The 20,631-nt window shown below is 45.8% G+C and overlaps 1 protein-coding gene across 1 annotated transcript in view; it reads right to left on the bottom strand.

The window, feature by feature from the left end:
- LOC132825026 (F-actin-monooxygenase MICAL3-like) overlaps positions 1-20,631 on the bottom strand; it is a 483,930-nt gene that overhangs the window by 9,822 nt on the left and 453,477 nt on the right. The window contains exons 25-26 of the mRNA XM_060840028.1: positions 13,494-13,580; positions 1,006-1,113 (exon numbers count right to left, since the gene is read on the bottom strand). Of these exons, the coding sequence (XP_060696011.1) occupies positions 1,006-1,113; positions 13,494-13,580 (195 nt within the window). The remainder of the gene's footprint in view (positions 1-1,005; positions 1,114-13,493; positions 13,581-20,631) is intronic.

The raw sequence follows: 20,631 nt of genomic DNA, 5'->3' as shown, positions 1-20,631 counted from the left end.
TTTCAGAGGAGTTTCTGTTGAGGGTCTTCATGTGACTGAATCCCAGTCCACCATTTTTCATATACATGGAACTGAAGGGAATGTGTGTCCTGGTCACCCTGAAGGTCAGTGTGTTCCTGTTAGTCGGATGAAATTTCTTGGCAATCCCAATCATTGGCGCATGATGTGCAGCCTTGTGATTTATTGAAACAAAAGCCTTGTTCACGTTGATGAAGACAGCCTTGCTTTATGCCTTACCCTCACCTCAGATCTTGAGGAGATATTTCTGGTCTGAAACATTCACTCTGTTTCTGTCTCTCCATCAATGCTGGGTGACCTGTGAACTGTTAGCAGTCTTTTCTCTTTTAATTTGACTTTCAGAACCTATTCCAGGGTCAGGTTTTGGTTGAAAACACTTCCTTTTACTTAATAGTGAAGTATTCTGAGCCTGTCCCAATCTTTAATCTTTTGCAACTAAATAATCCATTCTCTATGATTACATTCTGGTTGAACTATACTGCAGGTCTTCAATGACTCAGAACTGGAATTCAAACCATAAGGCCTGTTATCTGATCACCAAGGACCCTTACATAACCTCCACGACAATAAACTGCATCCCATCTGTATTCAGTCCCCCAGGAAATTCCTTACAATTTACATTTCCCCAAGCAGCCTCCATTACATAAACTAATTCTCATCACAGAATTCCCTCCTCTCCTCGTGCCAGTCTCTCACATCATCCTGCTCACACGTAGTGATTATCACCCCTTTCCTCGGTCGTGTGTGTACGACTGCATTGACCTGTTGTCCCCAATATCATGGAGTTGAATGCATCAGCACTGTCCTTACTCCCTTGCTTCTTATTCAGAGACACATTCCTAACTTTACCTCTCCTTCCATTATCTGTCTGACTCTGTCTGGCGAGGCCACTCCCTCACCTATGATCTATTCCAATATTTTGTATTGAACAGACTGATTGATTGATGATGATGATCGACAGTCAGATGGATATCACTGAGGATTTACCTGGAGTACCAATCTCACCACAGGCTTCCTCCTTCTCCCGCACTAATTGCTCCAGCTCCTCTGTGTAAGAAATCATCAAGTTCTCGGCCTCTGCGTCTGACGCGATATCTGTCAACAACAAAGACAATTGTGATCAGTGACGTCAGTGTGAGGGTCAGTGTGTCCCAGTTACCCCGGGGTTCAGTGTGTTCCTGTTGGTGTGAGGGACAATGACAATGTATTCCTGTCAACCTGATGGACAGTGTGTCTGGGTCAGTGAGAGTTAGTGTGTCAGGGTCATTCTGAGGGGCAGTGTGTCTGGGTCACCCTGAGGGTCACTGTGTCTGGGTCAGTGAGGGTCAGCATGTGTGTGCACCAGTGTGGGTCACTGTGTCTTGGTCAGTGAGGGGCAGTGTGTCTGGGTCACTCTGAGGGACAGTGTGTCTGGGTCACTCTGAGGGACAGTGTGTCTGGGTCACTCTGAGGGACAGTGTATCTGGGTCAGTAAGGAGCAGTGTGTCTGGGTCACTCTGAGGAACAGTGTGTCTGGGTCAGTGAGGGACAGCAACGTTGTGATGAACTGTAGGTTTCGGTTGATGACTGGATTTCTTGTCTGAAGCTGATGACGAGTGTTTGATTTGGGGGGAATGGGACATCATTGTCCAGATTTCTTGCCAATCTGTTGTTCTGACATGTGACACACCATTTTCAACAGCTGCAATTGGTTTTGTGAAGATGCCAAACAGGTTCATTGCGTTAAACATTGTTACTAATCAGGGTTACCACTAACAGACCACTGCGTTTGCAACTATGAAATATATACTTGACCTCACCCATAGCAGTCTGTCAGCTGCAGATGCATCTGTCCACCACAGCATTAGTAAGAGTGACCACTGCACTGTCCTTGTGGAGATGAAGTCCCACCTTCACATTGGGAATGATCTCCATCATGTTATGTAGCACTATCACCGTGCTAAATGGGACAGACTTAGAACAAATTTAGTAACTCAACAGTGGACATCTATGAGGTACTGTGGGCAATGACCAGGAGAACTGTATTCTCAACAATAATCTGAAACCGGACATTTGCAAGGTTTGTGAAGGTTTGTACTCAGGTTGAGGTTTAGGGTGTAGGTTTGCTCGCTGAGCTGTAGGTTTGATATCCAGATGTTTCATTACTGGCTCGGTAACATCATCAGTGGTGACCTCCAAGTGAAGAGAAGCTGTTGTCTCCTGCTTTCTATTTATATCTTTCTCCTGGATGGGGTTCCTGGGGTTTGTGGCGATGTCATTTCCTGGTCACTTTCTGAGAGGTTGATAGATGGCATCTAGATCTATGTGCTTGTTTATGGCGTTGTGGTTGGAGTGCCAGGCCTCTAGGAATTCTCTGGCATGTCTTTGCTTAGCCTGTCCCAGGATAGATGTGTTGTCCCCATCTAAATGGTGGGTTTTTTCATCCATGTGTTGGGCTACGAGGGAGAGAGGGTCATGTCTTTTTGTGGCTAGCTGGTGTTCGTGTATCCTGGTGGCTAACTTTCTTCCTGTTTGTCCTACGCAGTGTTTGTGGCAGTCCTTGCATGGAATTTTATAGATGACGTTGGTTTTGTCCATGGGTTGTACTGGGTCTTTTAAGTTTGTTAGTTTTTGTTTGAGAGTGTTGGTGGGTTTGTGTGCTACTAGGATTCCGAGGGGTCTTAGTAGTCTGGCTGTCATTTCTGAAACTTCTTTGATGTATGGTAAGGTGGTTAGGGTTTCTGGCTGTGTTGGGTCTGCTTGTCGTGGTTTGTTCTTGAGGAATCTGCGCACTGTATTTTTTGAGTATCAGTTCTTCTTGAATTCGTCGTATAGGTGCTTCTCCTCTGTTTTCCGAAGTTCGTCTGTGCTGCAGTGTGTGGTGGCTCGTTGGAATAGTGTTCTGGTACAGCTTCGTTTGTGTGTGTTGGGATGGTTGCTGGTGTAGTTGGGTATTTGGACAGTATTTGTCGGTTTTCTGTATATGCAGGTTTGTAATTCTCCCATGTCCTTTCTTTCTACTGTGACGTCCAGAAATGCGAGTTTGTTGTCAGTTTCTTCCTCCTTGGTCTGTTCTAAAAGTGTGGTAAGTGTTTCCTTTGCCAGGTCAATGTTGATGGAGGTGAACAATGCTGTTACATCGAATGAGATCATTGCTTCGTCTTCCTCTATTTTGGTGTTTTTGATGATTTTTAGGAATTCCTGGGTGGAGTGGATGGAGTGCAGTGACTCTTCTACTAGGTATTTCAGTCTTGTGTGTAGTTCTTTCGCCAGTCTGTAAGTTGGTGTTCCAGGTAGTGAAACTATAGGTCTGAGGGGGGGCTCCTGGTTTATGGATTCTTGGTAGTCCGTAGAATCGTGGGGTGTTGGTGCCATCGGGTTTCATTTTCTGGAATTCCGTCTTGTTTAATTGTTCAGAATTGTGTAATTTTCTTCGGAGATATGTAATTTTGTTTCCTAGTTGTGGGGTCGGGTCTAGCGCCACCTGTTGGTAGGTGTTGGTGTCTGCGAGTAGTGCATTGGCTTTCTCTATGTAGTCCCTTCTGTTCAGGATGACTGTGAGCCGACCTTTGTCTGCAGGTAATATAACGATGTTTTTGCCTTTTTTGAGATTTTCTAGGGCTTTATTTTCTTGTGTGTTCAGTTTGTTTCCTCCCCTCTTTTGGCTCAGAGTAGGTGCAACTCTCTGTCAGATCGTTTGTTGTGTTTCTTCCATGAGATTGTTGTCCTTTTAATGATGCTAGGAAATCCTTCTTGTCAGCGTCTCAGTAATCGATATTTAATCCTTTTACTAGTACCGCTTTTTCTGTGTCTGATAGGGTCCGATCTGATAAGTTCTTTATCCATGCCCCTGTGTTATCAGTTTTGTGTTTGTTTGTGAGTTTGTCCAGTTTTTTTCTTCAGGTCCTGATTTTTCTTTACCTGTGTTTGTCGTTGTTTGGTGTTGATGGCTCGTTTTACCGCGTCTGTCCATTCTTGATTTGTTGCTTGTTTGAATAACGGTTTTTGGTGCGCAATTTCCCGGTTGTATTTTCGGAGTCTGTGGTGGGCGTCATTGATTAGTTCTCGGAGCATTCTGCGGCCGTTTTGTTCTGTTAAACTTCTGACTTGAGGTGTTTTTATCGGCGGTTTATATTGGAGACATTTTGGCAGAACCAATTACCGAGACACTGACAGGAAGTATTTCCTAGCGGCATTAGAAACCACATTGAAGAACAACAATCTCTCGGAAGAAACACAAAAAACGATCAGACAGACAGTTGCACCTACTCTGAGCCGAAAGAGGGGAGGAAACAAACTGAACACACAAGAAAAGAAAGCCCTAGAAAACCTCAAAAAAGACAAAAACATCGTTATATTACCTGCAGACAAAGGTCGGCTCACAGTCATCCCGAACAGAAGGGACTACATAGAGAAAGCCAATGCACTACGCGCAGACACCAACACCTACCAACAGGTAGCGCTACACCCCACAACTAAGAAACACAATTCCATATCTCCGAAGAAAATTACACAATTCCGGACAATTAAACAAGACGGAATTCCAGAAAATGAAACCCAATGGGACCAACACCCCAATGGACTACCAAAAATCCATAAACCAGGAGCCCCCCTCAGACCTATAGTCTCACCACCCGGAACACCAACTTACAGACTGGCCAAAGAACTACACGCAAGACTGAAATACCTAGTAGAAGAGTCACAGCTCTCCATCCACTCCATCCAGGAATTCCTAAAAATCATCACAAACACCAAAATAGAGGAAGACGAAGCAATGATCTCATTCGACGTAACAGCATTGTTCACCTCCATCAACATCGACCTAATAAAGGAAACACTTACCACACTTTTAGAACAGACCGTGTTACACACACCCTAACCACCATCACTCACATTACCAACGAAAACATCATGAAGCTAGTGGACCTGTGCCTCACCACTCACTTCACCTTCAACAACATAATCTACAAACAAACCAACGGCACACCCATGGGATCTCCGCTATCAGGATTCATGCAGAAGCAGTAATGCAAAGACTAGAACAAACAACCCTACCAACCATCAAACCAAAAATCTGGGTCCGCTACGTAGATGACACCTTTGTCATCACAAAACGAAACAAAATAGAAGAGATATTTAACATCAACAACACCCTCACAGGCATAAAGTTCACCTAGAAGGAAGAAACTGACAACAAACTCGCACTCCTGGACATCACAGTCGAAAGAAAGCAAAACGGAGAACTACAAACCTGCGTTTACAGAAAACCGACAAACACTGACCAATAACTTAACCAGTAACCATCCCCCCACACACAAACGAAACTGTATCAGAACACTATTCCAACGAGCCACCACACACTGCAGCACAGACGAACTTCGAAAAACAGAGGAGAACCACCTATACGACGCATTCAAGAAGAACAGATACTCAAAAAATACAGTGCGCAGATTCCTCAAGAACAAACCACGACAAGCAGACCCAACACAGCCAGAAACCCTAACACCTTACCATACATCAAAGAAGTTTCAGAAATGACAGCCAGACTACTGAGACCTCTCGGGATCCTAGTAGCACACAAACCCACCAACACTTTCAAACAAAAACTAACAAACCCAGTACAACCCATGGACAAAACCAACGTCATCTATAAAATTCCATGCAAGGACCGCCACAAACACTATGTAGGACAAACAGGAAGAAAGTTAGCCACCAGGATACACGAACACCAGCTAGCCACAAAAAGACATGACCCCTCTCCCTCATAGTCCTACACACGGATGAAAAAACCCACCATTTCGACTGGGACAACACATCTATCCTGGGACAGGCTAAGCAAAGACATGCCAGAGAATTCCTAGAGGCCTGGCACTCCAACCACAACGCCATAAACAAACACATAGATCTAGATACCATCTATCAACCCCTCAGAAAATGACCAGGAAATGACATCACCACAAACCCCAGGAACCCCATCCAGGACAAAGATATAAATAGAAAGCAGGAGACAACAGCTTCTCTTCACTTGGAGTCACCACTGATGATGTTACCTAGCCAGGTAATGAAACGTCTGGATATCAAACCTACAGCTCAGCGAGCAAACCTACACCCCCTGAAACCTGACATATTCCCCATTCTACCCTTACAATCAAATCAGGGGATCAACCCTGATTCAATGGAGGGTGCAGCCAGGAGCAGTACCAGGCATAGCTGAAAATGAGGTGTCAACCTGGTGAAGCCACCAAACAGGACTACATCCATCCGTAACAGCATAAACAACAAGAGACAGACAGAACAAAGTGATCACACACCGATGGATCAGATTGAAGCTCTGCCATATCCAGTCGTGAATGGTCGTGGAAAATTAAACAATTAAACAATTCACAGGAGGAGGAGACAACACACATGTCTATCTCAGTCTTTCATAAATACAGTGATGGACCATCCACAAACCTCTGGGATGGAACATTTCAAAGGTGCACAATGCTTTCAGCAAGATATTTCTCTACTTCTCACTGATTTTCCCAAAATCCAGAGCCTGTGTTGCCTTGTTTTAGTTTCCTTACCCAGGGGTTAGCGTTGACCCTGACAAACCTCTTCAGAATCTTGAATGTTTCATTCAGATTACCTCTCATCAACTCAAGAGGGTATCAACCAATTCACCCAGCATCTTTATATCACTATCAAAGTCGGGACAAACCTAGTGACCTTTCGCTATACCACCTCCACTGCATATGTATTGTTCCTTAAATGTGGAAACCAGAACACAGCAGGTTGGGTCTCACCAAGGTCCTATACAATGTAGCAAGAGCTCTTTATTCACGTACTCCAATCCCTTGTAATAAAGACCAACATATCATTTACACAGTCGAACAGTATAGCACTGGAAAAGCACAGCAGGTCAGGCAGCATCCGGGAAGCAGAACAGTCCTTCATCAGGTATGTGGGAAGGTGTGAGCAAGGGAGCATGGAGATAAATAGCAGTGTGGGGGTGGGGGTAAGGGGATGGTAACTGGGAATGCGATAGAGAGATGCAGATGGGGGGTGCTTGCGACAGGTCGGAGCGGAGGGTGGAGTGAGTACGTGGGAAGGAAGCTGGACATGTAGCACTGTTCAAGAGGGCAGTGTCGAGTTGGAGAGTTGGATCTGGAAATGAGGTGGGGGGGGGGGGGAAGGGGAGATAGGGAAACTGGTGAAGTCAATATTAATGCCGTGTGGTGGAGGGTCCCAAGGTGGAAGGTGAGGTGTTCTTCCTTCAGTTGTTGGGTGGCTTGGATTTGATTAGATTAGATTAGATTAGATTACTTACAGTGTGGAAACAGGCCCTTCGGCCCAACAAGTCCACACCGACCCGCCGAAGCGCAACCCACCCATACCCCTACATTTACCCCTTACCTAACACTACGGGCAATTTAGCATGGCCAATTCACCTGACCCACACATCTTTGGACTGTGGGAGGATACCGGAGCACCCGGAGGAAATCCACGCAGACACGGGGAGAACGTGCAAACACCACACAGTCAGTCGCCTGAGGCGGGAATTGAACCCGGGTCTCAGGCGCTGTGAGGCAGCAGTGCTAACCACTGTGCCACCGTGCCGCCCTCGGTGTTGAAGGAGACCCAGGACTTGTTTATCCTTGGTGGAGTGGGAAGGGGAACTGGAGTGGTTAGCCACAGGGCGTTGGGGTTGTTTGGTGTGTGTGTCTAGAAATGTTCCCTGAAATGTTCCGTGAGTTGGTGTGCTGTCTCCCCAATATCAAGGACACCATATCGAAAGCAACTGACACAATAGATGAGGTGTTTTGGATGTGCAGAATAATCTCTGCTGCATGTGGAAGGATCCTTTCAGGCCATGGATGGAGGTGAGGGGGGTAGGTGCTTATACGGGTTTTACACTTCTTACAGTGGCAAAGGAAAGTGCTGGGAGTGGAGGGTGGATTGGTGGAGGACCTAATGAGGGAGTCATGGAGAGAGCGGAACGCAGATAGGGCTGTGCAGCGAAAAATATCTCTGGTGGTAGAGTCTTATTGTAGGTGATGGAAATGGCGGAGGATAATATATCCGGAGATTAGCAGAGAAGGTGAGAACCAGTCGGTGAGTTTAAGTCCGTGTTGAGTCAGTCGCTGGAGATGAAGAGGTCCAGGAAGGGGAGGAAGTGTCCAAGATGGTCCAGGTCAACTTAAGGTCAGGGTGGAAGGTGTTGAAGTTGATGAATTGCTCAACTTCCTCTTGGGAGCTCGAAGTGGTGCTGATACAGTCATCAATGTAGCAGAGGAAAAGGTGGGGGTAGTGCCGGGAGTGGAGGGTGGGTTGGTGGGGGACCTTGACCTAACGAGGAATTACGCAGGGAATGGTCTCTGCAGTGCACAGATAGGGGTGGGGAGAGAAATATATCTCTAGTGGTTGGGTCTGATTGTAGGTGATGGAAATGGTGGAGAATAATGCGCAGTATGCACAGATTAGAGGAGGTGCCACCTTGTGCTCCCACGAGATGGTTGAACAGTTCATCAACTTCATGAATACTTTCCACCCTTACCTTAAGTTCACCTGGACAATCTCGGACACCTCCTTCTCCTTCCTGACCTCTCTGTCTGCATCTCCGGCAACTGACTCAACATGGACATCTACTTCAAACCCACTGACTCCCACAGCTACCTGGACTACACCTCATCCCACACCCTTCCTGCAAAAATTGCTAACCCTGACTCCCAATCCCTCTGCCTCTGCCATGTCTGTTCTCAGGAGGAGCGATTCCACTCCATGACATCTCAGATGGCCTCCTATTTCAAGGATCATAAGTTCCCCTCCCATGTGATCAACAATGCCCTCAGGCACAACTCCTCCACTTGCTGCACCTCTGCCCTTGAACTCCACCCCTCCAATCGCAAAAAAGGACAGAAACCGCCTGGCCCTCAACTTGCACCCCACGAACCTCCAGACACAATCTCTGCATCACCCTCAGCCATTTCCGCCACCTACAATCAGACCTCACCAGTGAAATATTTCCCTCCCCATCCCTATCAACATTCCGCAGGGACCATTCCTCCGTGACTCCCTTGTTAGGTCCACGCCCCCCACCAACCCACCCTCTACTCCCGGCATCCATATCTCACCTCTATCCAAGGTCCCATAGGATCCTTCCACATCTGGCAGATCTTTTCCTGCACATACAAACACCTTATCTAGTGTGTCTGTTGCTAATACAATAAGCTTCAATCTGCAATTTGAGAGGGAGAGGGTACAATCGGAAGTGACAATATTTCTGTTGAATAAAGGGAACTATGGAGCTATGAGGGAGGAGCTGGCCAAAGTTCAATGGTGCAGTACGGTGGGTGGCACGGTGGCACAGTGGTTAGCATTGCTGTCTCACAGCGCCAGAGACCTGGGTTCAATTCCTGACTCAGGCGACTGACCGTGTGGAGTTTGCACGTTCTTCGCGTGTCTGCGTGGGTTTCCTCCGGGTGCTCCGGTTTCCTCCCACCGTCCAAAGATGTGCAGGTCAGGTGGATTGGCCATGCTAAATTGCCCGTAGTGTTAGGTAAAGGGGTAAATGTAGAGGTAGGGGTGGGTTGCACTTCGGGGGGTCGGTGTGGACTTGTTGGGCCGAAGAGCCTGTTTCCACACTATAAGTAATCTAATCTAATCTAATCTACCTTCACAGGGATGACAGTGGAGGAACAATGGCAGATATTTCTGTTTTTAATGCAGAAGATGCAGGATCAGTTCATTCCCAAAAGAAAGAAAGATCCTAGGAGGAGGCATGGGTGGCTGTGGCTGACGAGGCAAGTTAAGAAACATATAAAGTTAAAAGTGGCACGGTGGCACAGTGGTTAGCACTGCTGCCTCACAGCGCCAGAGACTCGGGTTCAATTCCTGCCTCAGGCGACTGACTGTGTGGAGTTTGCACATTTTCCTCGTGTCTGCGTGGGTTTCCTCCGGGTGCTCCGGTTTCCTCCCACTGTCACAAAAGATGTGTGGGTCAGGTGAATTGGCTATGCTAAATTGCCCATAGTGTTAGGTGAAGGGGTAAATGTAGGGGTATGGGTGGGTTGTGCTTCAGCGGGTCGGTGTGGACTTGTTGGGCCGAAAGGGCCTGTTTCCACACTGTAAGTAATCTAAAGAAAAAAAAACTGAAGAAAAAAATATAACAAAGCAAAGATAAGTGGGAAAACGGAGGATTGGGAAACTTTTAAAGAACAACAGAGGATTACAAAGAAGGAAATACGCAGAGAAAAAATGAGGTACGAAGGTAAACTGGCCAAAAATATAAAGGAGGATAGTGAAAGCTTTTTTTAGGTATGTGAAAGGCAAAAAAATGGGTAAGACTAAAATTGGGCCCTTGAAGACAGAAACAGGGGAATCGTTCATCAGGATCATTCCTGATGAAGGGGTCTGGCCCGAAACGTCGAATTTCCTGTTCCTTGGCTGCTGCCTGACCTGCTGTGCTTTAACTAGCAACACATTTTCAGCTCTGATCTCCAGCACCTCACTTTTTACTCGAAAAAATGGCAGAAGAATTGAATTGGTACTTCAGATCTGTGTTCACTGGGGAAGACACAAGCAATCTCCCTGAAGTAACAGTGGCTGAAGGACCTGAACGTAAGGGAATTTATATTTGCCAGAACTGGTGTTGGAGAGACTGTTAGGTCTGAAGGTTGATAAGTCCCTGGGGCCTGATGGTCTACATCCCAGAGGACTGAAGGAGGTGGCTTGAGAAATCGTGGATGTGTTGGGATTATTTTCCAGAGTTCGATAGATTCGAGATCAGTTCCTGCGGATTGGAGGGTGGCTAATGTTGTACCACTTTTTATGAAAGGTGGAAGAGAGAAAGCAGGAAATTATAGACCAGTTAGTCTGACCTCAGTGGTGGGAAAGATGCTGAAGTCTATTATAAAGGAGGAAATTACGACACATCTGGATAGTAGTAACAGGATAGGTCAGAGTCAGCATGGATTTATGAAGGGGAAATCATGCTTGACTAATCTTCTGGAATTTTTTGAGGATGTAACTCTGAAGATGGATGAGGGAGATCCAGTAGATGTAGTGTGCCTGGACTTTCAGAAAGCTTTTGATAAAGTCCCACACAGGAGGTTAATGAGCAAAATTAGGGCGCATGGTACTAGGGGCAAAGTACTAACTTGGGTTGAAAGTTGGTTGGCTGACAGGAAACAAAGAGTAGTGATAAACGGCTCCATTTCGGAATGGCAGGCAGTGACCAGTGGGGTACCGCAGGGATCAGTGCTGGTACCGCAGCTTTTTACAATATATATTAATGATATAGAAGATGGTATTAGGAATAATATTAGCAAATTTGCTGATGATACTAAGTTGGGTGGCAGGGTGAAATGTGAGCAGGCTGTTAGGAGATTACAGGGTGACCTGGACAGGTTAGGTGAGTGGTCAGATGCATGGCAGATGCAGTTTAATGTGGATAAATGTATGGTTATCCACTTTGGTGACAAGAACAGGAAGGCAGATTACTACCTAAATGGAATCAATTTAGGTAAAGGGGCAGTACAAAGAGATCTGGGTGTTCTTGTACATCAGTCAATGAAGGTAAGCATGCAGGTACAGCAGGTAGTGAAGAAGGCTAATAGCATGCTGGCCTTCGTAACAAGAGGGATTGAATATAGAAGCAAAGAGGTTCTTCAGCAGCTGTACAGGGCCCTGGTGAGACCACACCTGGAGTATTGTGTGCAATTCTGGTCTCCAAATTTGAGGAAAGATGTTCTGGCTATTGAGGGAGTGCAGCGTAGGTTCATGAGGTCAATTCCTGGAATGGCGGGACTACATTACGCGCAAAGACTGGAGCGACTGGGCTTGTATACCCTTGAGTTTAGAAGACTGAGAGGGGATCTGATTGAGACATATAAGATTATTAAAGGACTGGACACTCTGGAGGCAGGAAACATGTTTCCGCTGATGGGTGAGTGCCGAACCAGAGGACACAGCTTAAAAATACGGGTTAGACCATTGAGAACAGAGATGAGGAGAAACTTCTTCACCCAGAGAGTGGTGGCTGTGTAGAATGCTCTGCCCCAGAGGGCAGTGGAGGCCCAGTCTCTGGATTCATTTAAGAAAGAGTTGGATAGAGCTCTCAAGGATAGTGGAATCAAGGGTTATGGAGATAAGGCAGGAACAGAATACTGATTAAGGGTGATCAGCCATGATCATATTGAATGGTGGTGCAGGCTCGAAGGGCAGAATGGTCTATTCCTGCACCTATTGTCTATTGTCTCGATGTGGACCTCTCTACATTGGGGATGTGTTGCTGGAAAAGCGCAGCAGGTCAGGCAGCATCCAAGGAACAGGAAATTCGACGTTTCGGGCATAAGCCCTTCTTCAGGAATGAGGAAAGTGTGTCCAGCAGGCTAAGATAAAAGGTAGGGAGGAGGGACTTGGGGGAGGGGCGATGGAGATGTGATAGGTGGAAGGAGGTCAAGGTGAGGGTGATAGGCCGGAGTGTCCGAAACGTCAAATTTCCTGTTCCTTGCTGCGCTTTTCCAGCAACACATTTTCAGCTCTGATCTCCAGCATCTGCAGACCTCACTTTCTCTTCTCTTCATTGGGGAGATAGGATGCCAACTTGTGAAGCATTTCAGAAAACATCTCTGAACATCCTCACAGCCCTGTGGCCGACTCTGCTAATCACATACAAGTCCTGGGCCTCCTCCACCACCAAATCCTTGCCACCCATTGACTGGAGGAAGAATGCCTCATCTTCCACCTTGGAACCTTCCCCCCCCAGCCACACAGGATCAATATCATCACCAGTTTCCTTATTTCCCCTCCCCCCCCCACCTCATCCCAGATCCAACCCTCCAACTCAGTGTCACCTTCTTGAATTGTGCTACGTGTCCATCTTCCTTCCTACCTATCCTCTCCAACCTCCCCTCCGACCTACCACTATCAGCCCCCCACCTTCATCTACCTATCGCCTTCCTAGCTACCGTTACCGTTCCCCCATCCCTACCCTCCTATTTAGCTTTCAGCCCCTTTCCCACCTCCTGCCCAAAATTCCTGATGAAGGGCTTGTGCGTGAATCGTCGATTGCCCTGTTCCTCGGATGCTGCTTGAGCGGCTGTGCTTTTCCAGCGCCACATTTTCGACTCTCATCTCCAGCATCCGCAGACCTCACTTTTTCTCATATCACTTACACACTCAACTGTTTGCTGTATTTGCACGTGTGGAAACATCAGTGTCTACAAGGTTCACACCTTTGAAAGATCTTCTGTTTTAATGAGTGAAGGAAATGATGTCGCACTCGCCCACATTATGGTTCACCTGCTCTGTTGTTGCCCTCTCACTTGCAGCCTCTCTGTGTTCCCCTCACTCACATTTTCACCAACCTACTGCTCGAAACCCTACATACATTACTCCGTGCTGTCAATAGCACTAAGTTCACAACATACATGACATCTATGGAACATATCATCCTCGAACCCCTTCATTTGCATCTGAAACTCAATCTTCTCAGATTCAATCACTCAGCATACCGTCCTCAAATGCTGCTCCGTCGTCATCCTCCTCATCGTCTACGTTGTCATCCTCAACCGGGCTCAATTCTACCTCGATCTGCTGTTCTGGGGATGCAACACACAAAGCAGAAGAATTGAAACACTGCTTCAGTCACAGTCCAGCCATTTGAAAATACTGCAGCATGTCTATACCTCTGACAGCATTCTAACACATTCCTCAAAACAGCTCCATTCCTAACAGGGCATGTTCATCATCACACAATACAAATTTCTTGCAAAAGGTCCCAAGAAGCTTACAAACATTGTGACCAAGAAGAATTTTGACATCAAGCCACAGAGTGCGATCTCAGGTCAGAAGACCAAAGGTTTGGTCAAAATTTGAAGGAGAGTCCCAAAGGGGGTAGACAGGCTAAGCATTTAAAAGAAACAAGATTCAGAGTCAAGGCAGCTGACATAGACTTATATGCAGGAGCCATTCAGGCAGCAACATGCCAGATGTCAGGTCTCATGGAATGTTTCAAGCTCTCAAAGATTTACAGGGTTAAAGAAGGCTCCAGAAAGCAAAGACACAGGGGAAATAATAGTGCAGCATTTAAAACTAAAGATAGTTGCAATAGTTTCACCACTGGCCAAACTAGAAGCAAGCTATGGTGAATCAAATTCAACTATTTTCCCCTAGTTTCCAATGCAGTCCTCACAATCCTTAATACTGTCCACCAATCATCACTCCCCAAAGTCAAAACAAACTAATGTCCACTAATGTGAGTGTCTAATCTCACTCCCCCCTCGCTCCTCACACCCTATACCACCCAGTATAGCTGCACTCCTAACACCTTTTAATATCCCACCCAGTCTAATCCCACTCTCCTCACATCTTATACTACCCAGTATAACCCCTCACTTCCAACACCCTTTAATATCCCACCCACTCTAATCCCAATCTCCTTTTCACTCTCTACACCATATACTACTCAGTATAATGCCCTCAACTTCCATCACCCTTTTATATCTCACCCACTCTAATCCCTCTCTCCCGCTCACTCTATGTACCCAGTATAATGCCCTCACTTCCAATGCCCTTTAATATCCCACCCACTCTAATCCCAATCTCCTTTTCACTCCTCACATCTTATAATACCAGTATAACGCCCTCACTTCCAACACCCTTTACTATTCCATCCAGTCAAATCCTACTCTCCCATTCATTTGTTACATTCTTTAATATTTCAGTTTAATCCCACTCTTGCTCTCATTCCCCACACCCTGTACCACCCAGTATAACCCATCACTCCAATATTCTTTAATATCCCACCCAGTCTAATCCCACTCTCCCTCTCAACACCCTATACGACACCCAGTATAACCCCTCATTCCCAACACTTTTTAATATCCCACCCCATCTAATTGCATTCTCCCAATCACTCTGGAACCATTTACTGTGCTACTCAACCATGTCAAATTCTCCTTTACTCTGACATCAGTAGAACAATATCTATCTTTAACTCATCTTTCAATCTTCAGCCATCTACTCGGACTCTCCTTCTGTCAGAGACCGACTATGTCCTTTGATTAGACTTACAGTGTGGAAACAGGCCCTTCAGCCCAACAAGTCCACATCGACCCGCCGAAGCGCAACCCACCCATACCCTTACATTTTACCCCTTACCTAACACTACGGGCAATTTAGCTTGGCCAATTCACCTGACCCGCACATCTTTGGACTGTGGGAGGAAACCGGAGCACCCGGAGGAAACCCACGCAGACACAGGGAGAACGTGCAAACTCCACACAGTCAGTCGCCTGAGTCGGGAATTGAACCCGGGTCTACAGGCGCTGTGAGGCAGCAGTGCTAACCACTGTGCCACCGTGCCGTCCTCTTCTTCTGTTGGCCTGAAATACCCCGTCTCTGTTTGTCTTGTTGTATTTCAAAATAATACAAATTTAGCAGTGAACCAGATGCAGTTTATTGAGCAAAAGCTTTCAGGAGAAGCATACCTGAATCCCACCCTTCCTTCTTTCTGTCTGTCATTGTTTCTCACTCCAGTTACTGTGAGGGCAATGATTTGATTTTGATATTTTCTGTTCTAATGAGTAAAGCAAATCCCTTCAGATAATTATGGGTCAAAAGTCAAACTTCTGAGGGGAAAAAGCAAGCAAAGTAGCATTTCATGGACTTGATATGATCTGAAAGGGAATATTTTCTCACTCACCTTGTCCTCAGCCCATGTATCAACAATGTCCTCAATCTCTTTGCTTAGCCCCAAGTCTAACTGAGCTCTGGCTCTCTCCCTCCCTGCCTACTCTCCCACCAACCTGATTCAGACAGGCTCACTCTGACAAAGCTGCCCTGAAGAGTTGCGACAGAAGCGGAGGGAAGCAGCTTCATGCCCAGACTTTCTTTACAGAAACAGAACTACCTCTGGACACGGAATCCAACCATGCTCGAACTGCTTCGTTCCGAAATGGGGGAGCGTCAGAGGCTACATTGAGAAAAGAAATAAAACAAAATCCGATGAATGGATGAAATGAATGGGAGATGTTCTCCGTGAAATGAAGGAGAGTAATCACTGACAGACTGGGTGCTTACTTGTGATAAACCCAAACCCAGCCAGAGACACTTTGGTCACCTGGGATTCAGCAACAATACTAAAGAAATACTCAACACTCCCACATGTTGATGACACTCAAAGCAGCCTAATATAAACAATAGTCAAAGGATACTTCACCTTCCTCCTCTCCTGTCACTGACCCAGCTTTCATTCTCTTAGCAGCTTGCCTTTGGGTCTTTGCTAGTATTCAGTTCTCTCTGCTGTCTCTTCATGACCAACTTCTCCAATTGACTCACCCTGCTACTGCACTGACTGTTTCCTGCACACCAACTCCCAAGACCACTGACTAGGGGTGATCTTGTCAATCTCCTCCCTATCCTTCTCCTGCCAATGGATCGGCTCTCACTGCCATCTCCACATCCCTTCTTTCTGTCCTTTGTTCACTATAGATGAGTACCCCAAGCATCACGGCCTTGATGGACACCTGGCTAAGGGGCGATGGCATCTTCCTCTAATGGAAGTCTCTATGTGTCCTTCCAAAGCTTGCCTTGTCCAGGTTGTTCAGGTATATGTGCAGCTCTTATCACCAACCCATACCTTGATCGATCCTTCCACTGCTCCACCGTTTTCACCTCCTTTGGGAATGTCACCTTGTCCCCTGCCTCACATTGAAAATTGTTGCTTTCTGCCGCCAATTAATTGGTTAATTGTATGTAGGTTGTGCTCACCAACTTAAGTTCCTAAAAGTAGATATTGAATAATATATAGGTGCTGGGTGATGATTCGCAAGCTTCTAATATTTAATTCTGCAACTAAATATAGAAGTGTGTAAAAACTGGCTCCTTTTATCCTTCACCAACTGGCATTCTATGATATTACATGCTATCACAGGACGGTTGCCTACAGTGCAGGTTTTAAGCTAAGATTAAAAATTCGGACTGAAACCTACAATTTTAGTGGTCAATGTGGAAAGCAGGTTTAAATGGTGGGGTACAATTAAACACCAGGCTTCTCAGAGCAGACATTCACTCCCTCCACCATTGATGCTCAGTAGCAGTAGTGTGTGTTACCTCCAAGGTGCACTGCAGAAATTCATCAAAGATCCTTAGATAGCAAATTCATGACCACTTCCATCTAGAAGGACAAGGACAAGGGCAGCAGATACATGGGAATACTACCACCTGCAAGTTCCCATCCAAGCCACTCACCATCCTGATTTGGAAATATATCACCATTCCTTCATTGCCACTGGGTCAAAATCCTGAATTTACCTTCCTAAAAGAATTGAGAGTATACCTATGCACAAGGACTGCAGTGGTTCAAGAAGACAGCTCAGTATCATCTTCTCAAGGGCAACTTGGAATAGGCAAAAAATGCTGGCCCAGCCAGAAATGACCATGTCCCATAAATGAGAAAAAAAAAGTGGAAGATTGAAGTAGACAAAGAGAAAGATTACAACTCAGCAGTGAGCAACAGGACATGGCTCTGACATTCAGTTTAGCATCAAAGTCAGTCATAGAGATCTATAGTACAGGAAAAGGTCCTTGGGCCCAATGAGTCTGCGCTCGCCAAAAATAGCCACCTAACTATTCTAATCCCATATTCCAGCACTTGACCCAGCGCCTTGTTTGCCCCGGCACGTCTAAGTACAGGTCGTTCTGCTATAATGTGCGTTTTGTTAACACAAATTCGCCATAACACGATTGACAAATTGGGGATGCTGTTTCTAAAGTGTGCCTTGGTTATAAGGCGACTCCAGCCCCATTCGTTTAAATGGTGCTGCTGCTACACGATTTTCTTAACACATGGGATTGCACAAGAAAGGCCTTCTAGCAGAACTGACTGTACTTCTAGAATGTTCTGAGGGGTTTCTGCTTCAATCCATTCACAGGCAATGGGCTCCACATTCCCAACACCCTTTGGGTGAAAATGCTTTTCCTCATATCTCCTCGAAACCCCTTCTGCCCCTTACCTTAAATCTACACTCCTGGTCACTATCAAGGGGAAAAAGTTTCATTCTATCTACTCTTTCTACGCCCCTCATACTGTTACATACCTCAGTCAAGTTCCCTCTCAATCTCCTCTACTCTAAGGAAAACAACCCCAAGTCTGTCCAATCTCTCTTGATAACATGGGCCTGCACAGTGGCTCAGTGGTTAGCAATGCTGCCTCAAGCACCAGGGACCCTAGTTAAATTCCACCCTCAGGCAATTGTCTGTGTGGAGTTTGCACATTCTCCCTGTGTTTGCATGGGTTTCCTCCGGGTGCTCCGGTTTCCCCACACAGTCCAAAGATGTGCAGGTTAGATGAATTGGCCATGCTAAATTGCCCATAGTGTTAGGTGCATTAGTCCGGGGTAAATGTAGGGGAATGGATCTGGGTGGGTTGTTCTTTGAAGGATCGGTGTGGACTTGTTGGGCTGAAGGGCCTGTTTCCACACTCTACGGAATCTAAAAAAAAACTGAAACTGTCCAGCTCAGGCAACATTCTGGTAAATCTCCTCTGCATCCTCTCCAATAAAACACATCCCTCTGATCATGTGGATTCCACAACAGAACACAATACTCTAGCTGTGATCTAACCAATGTTTTATACAGTTCCAGCATAACCTTCCTGCTCTTAATCTTTATGCTTCCACTATTAAAGACAAGTGTTCCATATGCCTTCTTAACCACTTTATCCACCTGTTTCGAATGCCTTAAGGGATTGGTGGACATGCACATCAAGGTCCCTCTAATCTTGGTGCTTCCTACAGTTCATCATGTATTCCCTTGCCTTGTTTGTCCTGTCCAAGTGCATCACCTCGTACTTATCCAGACTGAATTCCATTCACCATTGATTAGCCCATCTGTAAACTCTTACAGTCTAGGGCTATCCTCAGCACTATTTACCACTTCACCAATGTTGGCATTGTCTGCAAATATACTAACCAACCTTCCAAATTCAAAGTCTAAATCATTTATATAAACCAAAAACAGCAAGGACCCCAACACTGACCCTTGTGGGATTCCAATGGTCGTAGATTTCCATTTGGCAAAACACCCCTCAATCATCACCCTCTGCTTCCTGCCACTTAGTCAACTGTAGATCCAATTTGTCAAATGTCCTTAGATCCAGTGGACTGTTATCTTTGCTGTCAGTCTTTCATGTGGGACCTTCTGAAAAGCCTTGTTGATGTCCAAGTGGACTACATTGAAAGCATTGCCCTCATCTATTCACCGAGTCAACTCTTCAAAACATTCAAAGGTCAGACATGACCATTATTGACTATTATTGATTAAACTCTGTCTCTCCAAATGCAGATTAACTTTGTCCCTCAGAATTGCTTCCAATGGTTTCCCCACCACTGACTGGCCTTAGTTTCCTGATTTAATCTTTTGTTCCCTCCTTCAATAATGGCTGTCCTCCAGTCCTTTGGGACCTCTCCTGTGGCCAGAGAGGAATTGAAAAGAAAAGACGAGGCAAGATTTTATTCAGAGATTTTGTGTTTAAAAAAGAGCGGTTCATGTGCATTAAAACCTCTTCGATAAGGTCATAATGGTAAGACAGTATTTATCAGAAATGGCAATTGAATTGTCAAGGTTCAATCTGAGGAAATAAATCAGGAAATGACATAATTTGAGCAGCTGCTAATGTAACCAAGACACCTTGGCTGTTCTTATCTGGGTGTGTTCTGAGTGAGGTCAGCATTTATTATCAGTCCTTGAACTACCCTTTGAACTGAGTGGGAAATGGCAATTCAGAGTCAACCCCATTGCTGTGGATCTGGAGTCACACGTAGGCCAGACCAGGTGAGGATGGAAGATTTCCTTCCCTAAAGGACACTATTATACTTCAAATGTCCTTGTGTTTTGTGTTGAACACCTTCAGGAACGGAACATGATGAATGAGGGCTGGTTGTCACGAGTGATCCTGACACAGGCACAGCCGATTGTCCAGACTGGATCCAAATCGTCCAGACGATGGGACTGAAGGGACAGATGTGACTATTGTGGGGCTAGCAGGAAAAGTGAATTGGCAAGTTAATTATAGGAAAGCCCAGGATGATAGCCAAAGAAGTGAGGGTCATGCTTGAACAGAATATGATGGAAACATGAAGAAAGAACAGAGCACATCCAGAGAGTGGGCCAGTATGTGATTCTTGCAGCAAAAATAAATCAGATAGAGAGGATACCCGGACTGTCGTAGGAGAAGACTGGGCCTGCATTTGGTGGAGTTCAACAGAACTAATTGAAAATGAGATCCTCATCCAAAACTATTAAAGGGATGGACAGGTAGATGCAGGAAGGGTGCTTCTGTGGCCAGGGAGTCAAGAACCCCGAGATACAGTCACAGAATAAAAGGACTGAAGTGAGGATGAACCACTTCACCCAGAGGTATATACCCAGTAAATGTTTGGATTTCTGTACCCCAAGGGCCTATGGAAGCTCAGTCATTGAGCAGGTTCAAAACAGTGATTGACAGATTTCTAGTGACTAATGACATCAAGGCATATGATGATAGGGGCAGGGCTTTTTAAAAGTTCATCCACAGGATGCAGGATTCACTAGTAAAGGCAACGTTTATTATCCACCCTAACTGCTCAGAGAGTAGAGTCATAGAGATGT

The sequence above is a fragment of the Hemiscyllium ocellatum genome, chromosome 19, assembly GCF_020745735.1.
Source record: "Hemiscyllium ocellatum isolate sHemOce1 chromosome 19, sHemOce1.pat.X.cur, whole genome shotgun sequence".
In the NCBI taxonomy this organism is placed as follows: Eukaryota; Metazoa; Chordata; class Chondrichthyes; order Orectolobiformes; family Hemiscylliidae; genus Hemiscyllium; species Hemiscyllium ocellatum.
The sequence above is the reverse complement of the archived record's forward strand: the minus strand, read 5'-3'. Positions and strand labels throughout refer to the sequence as shown.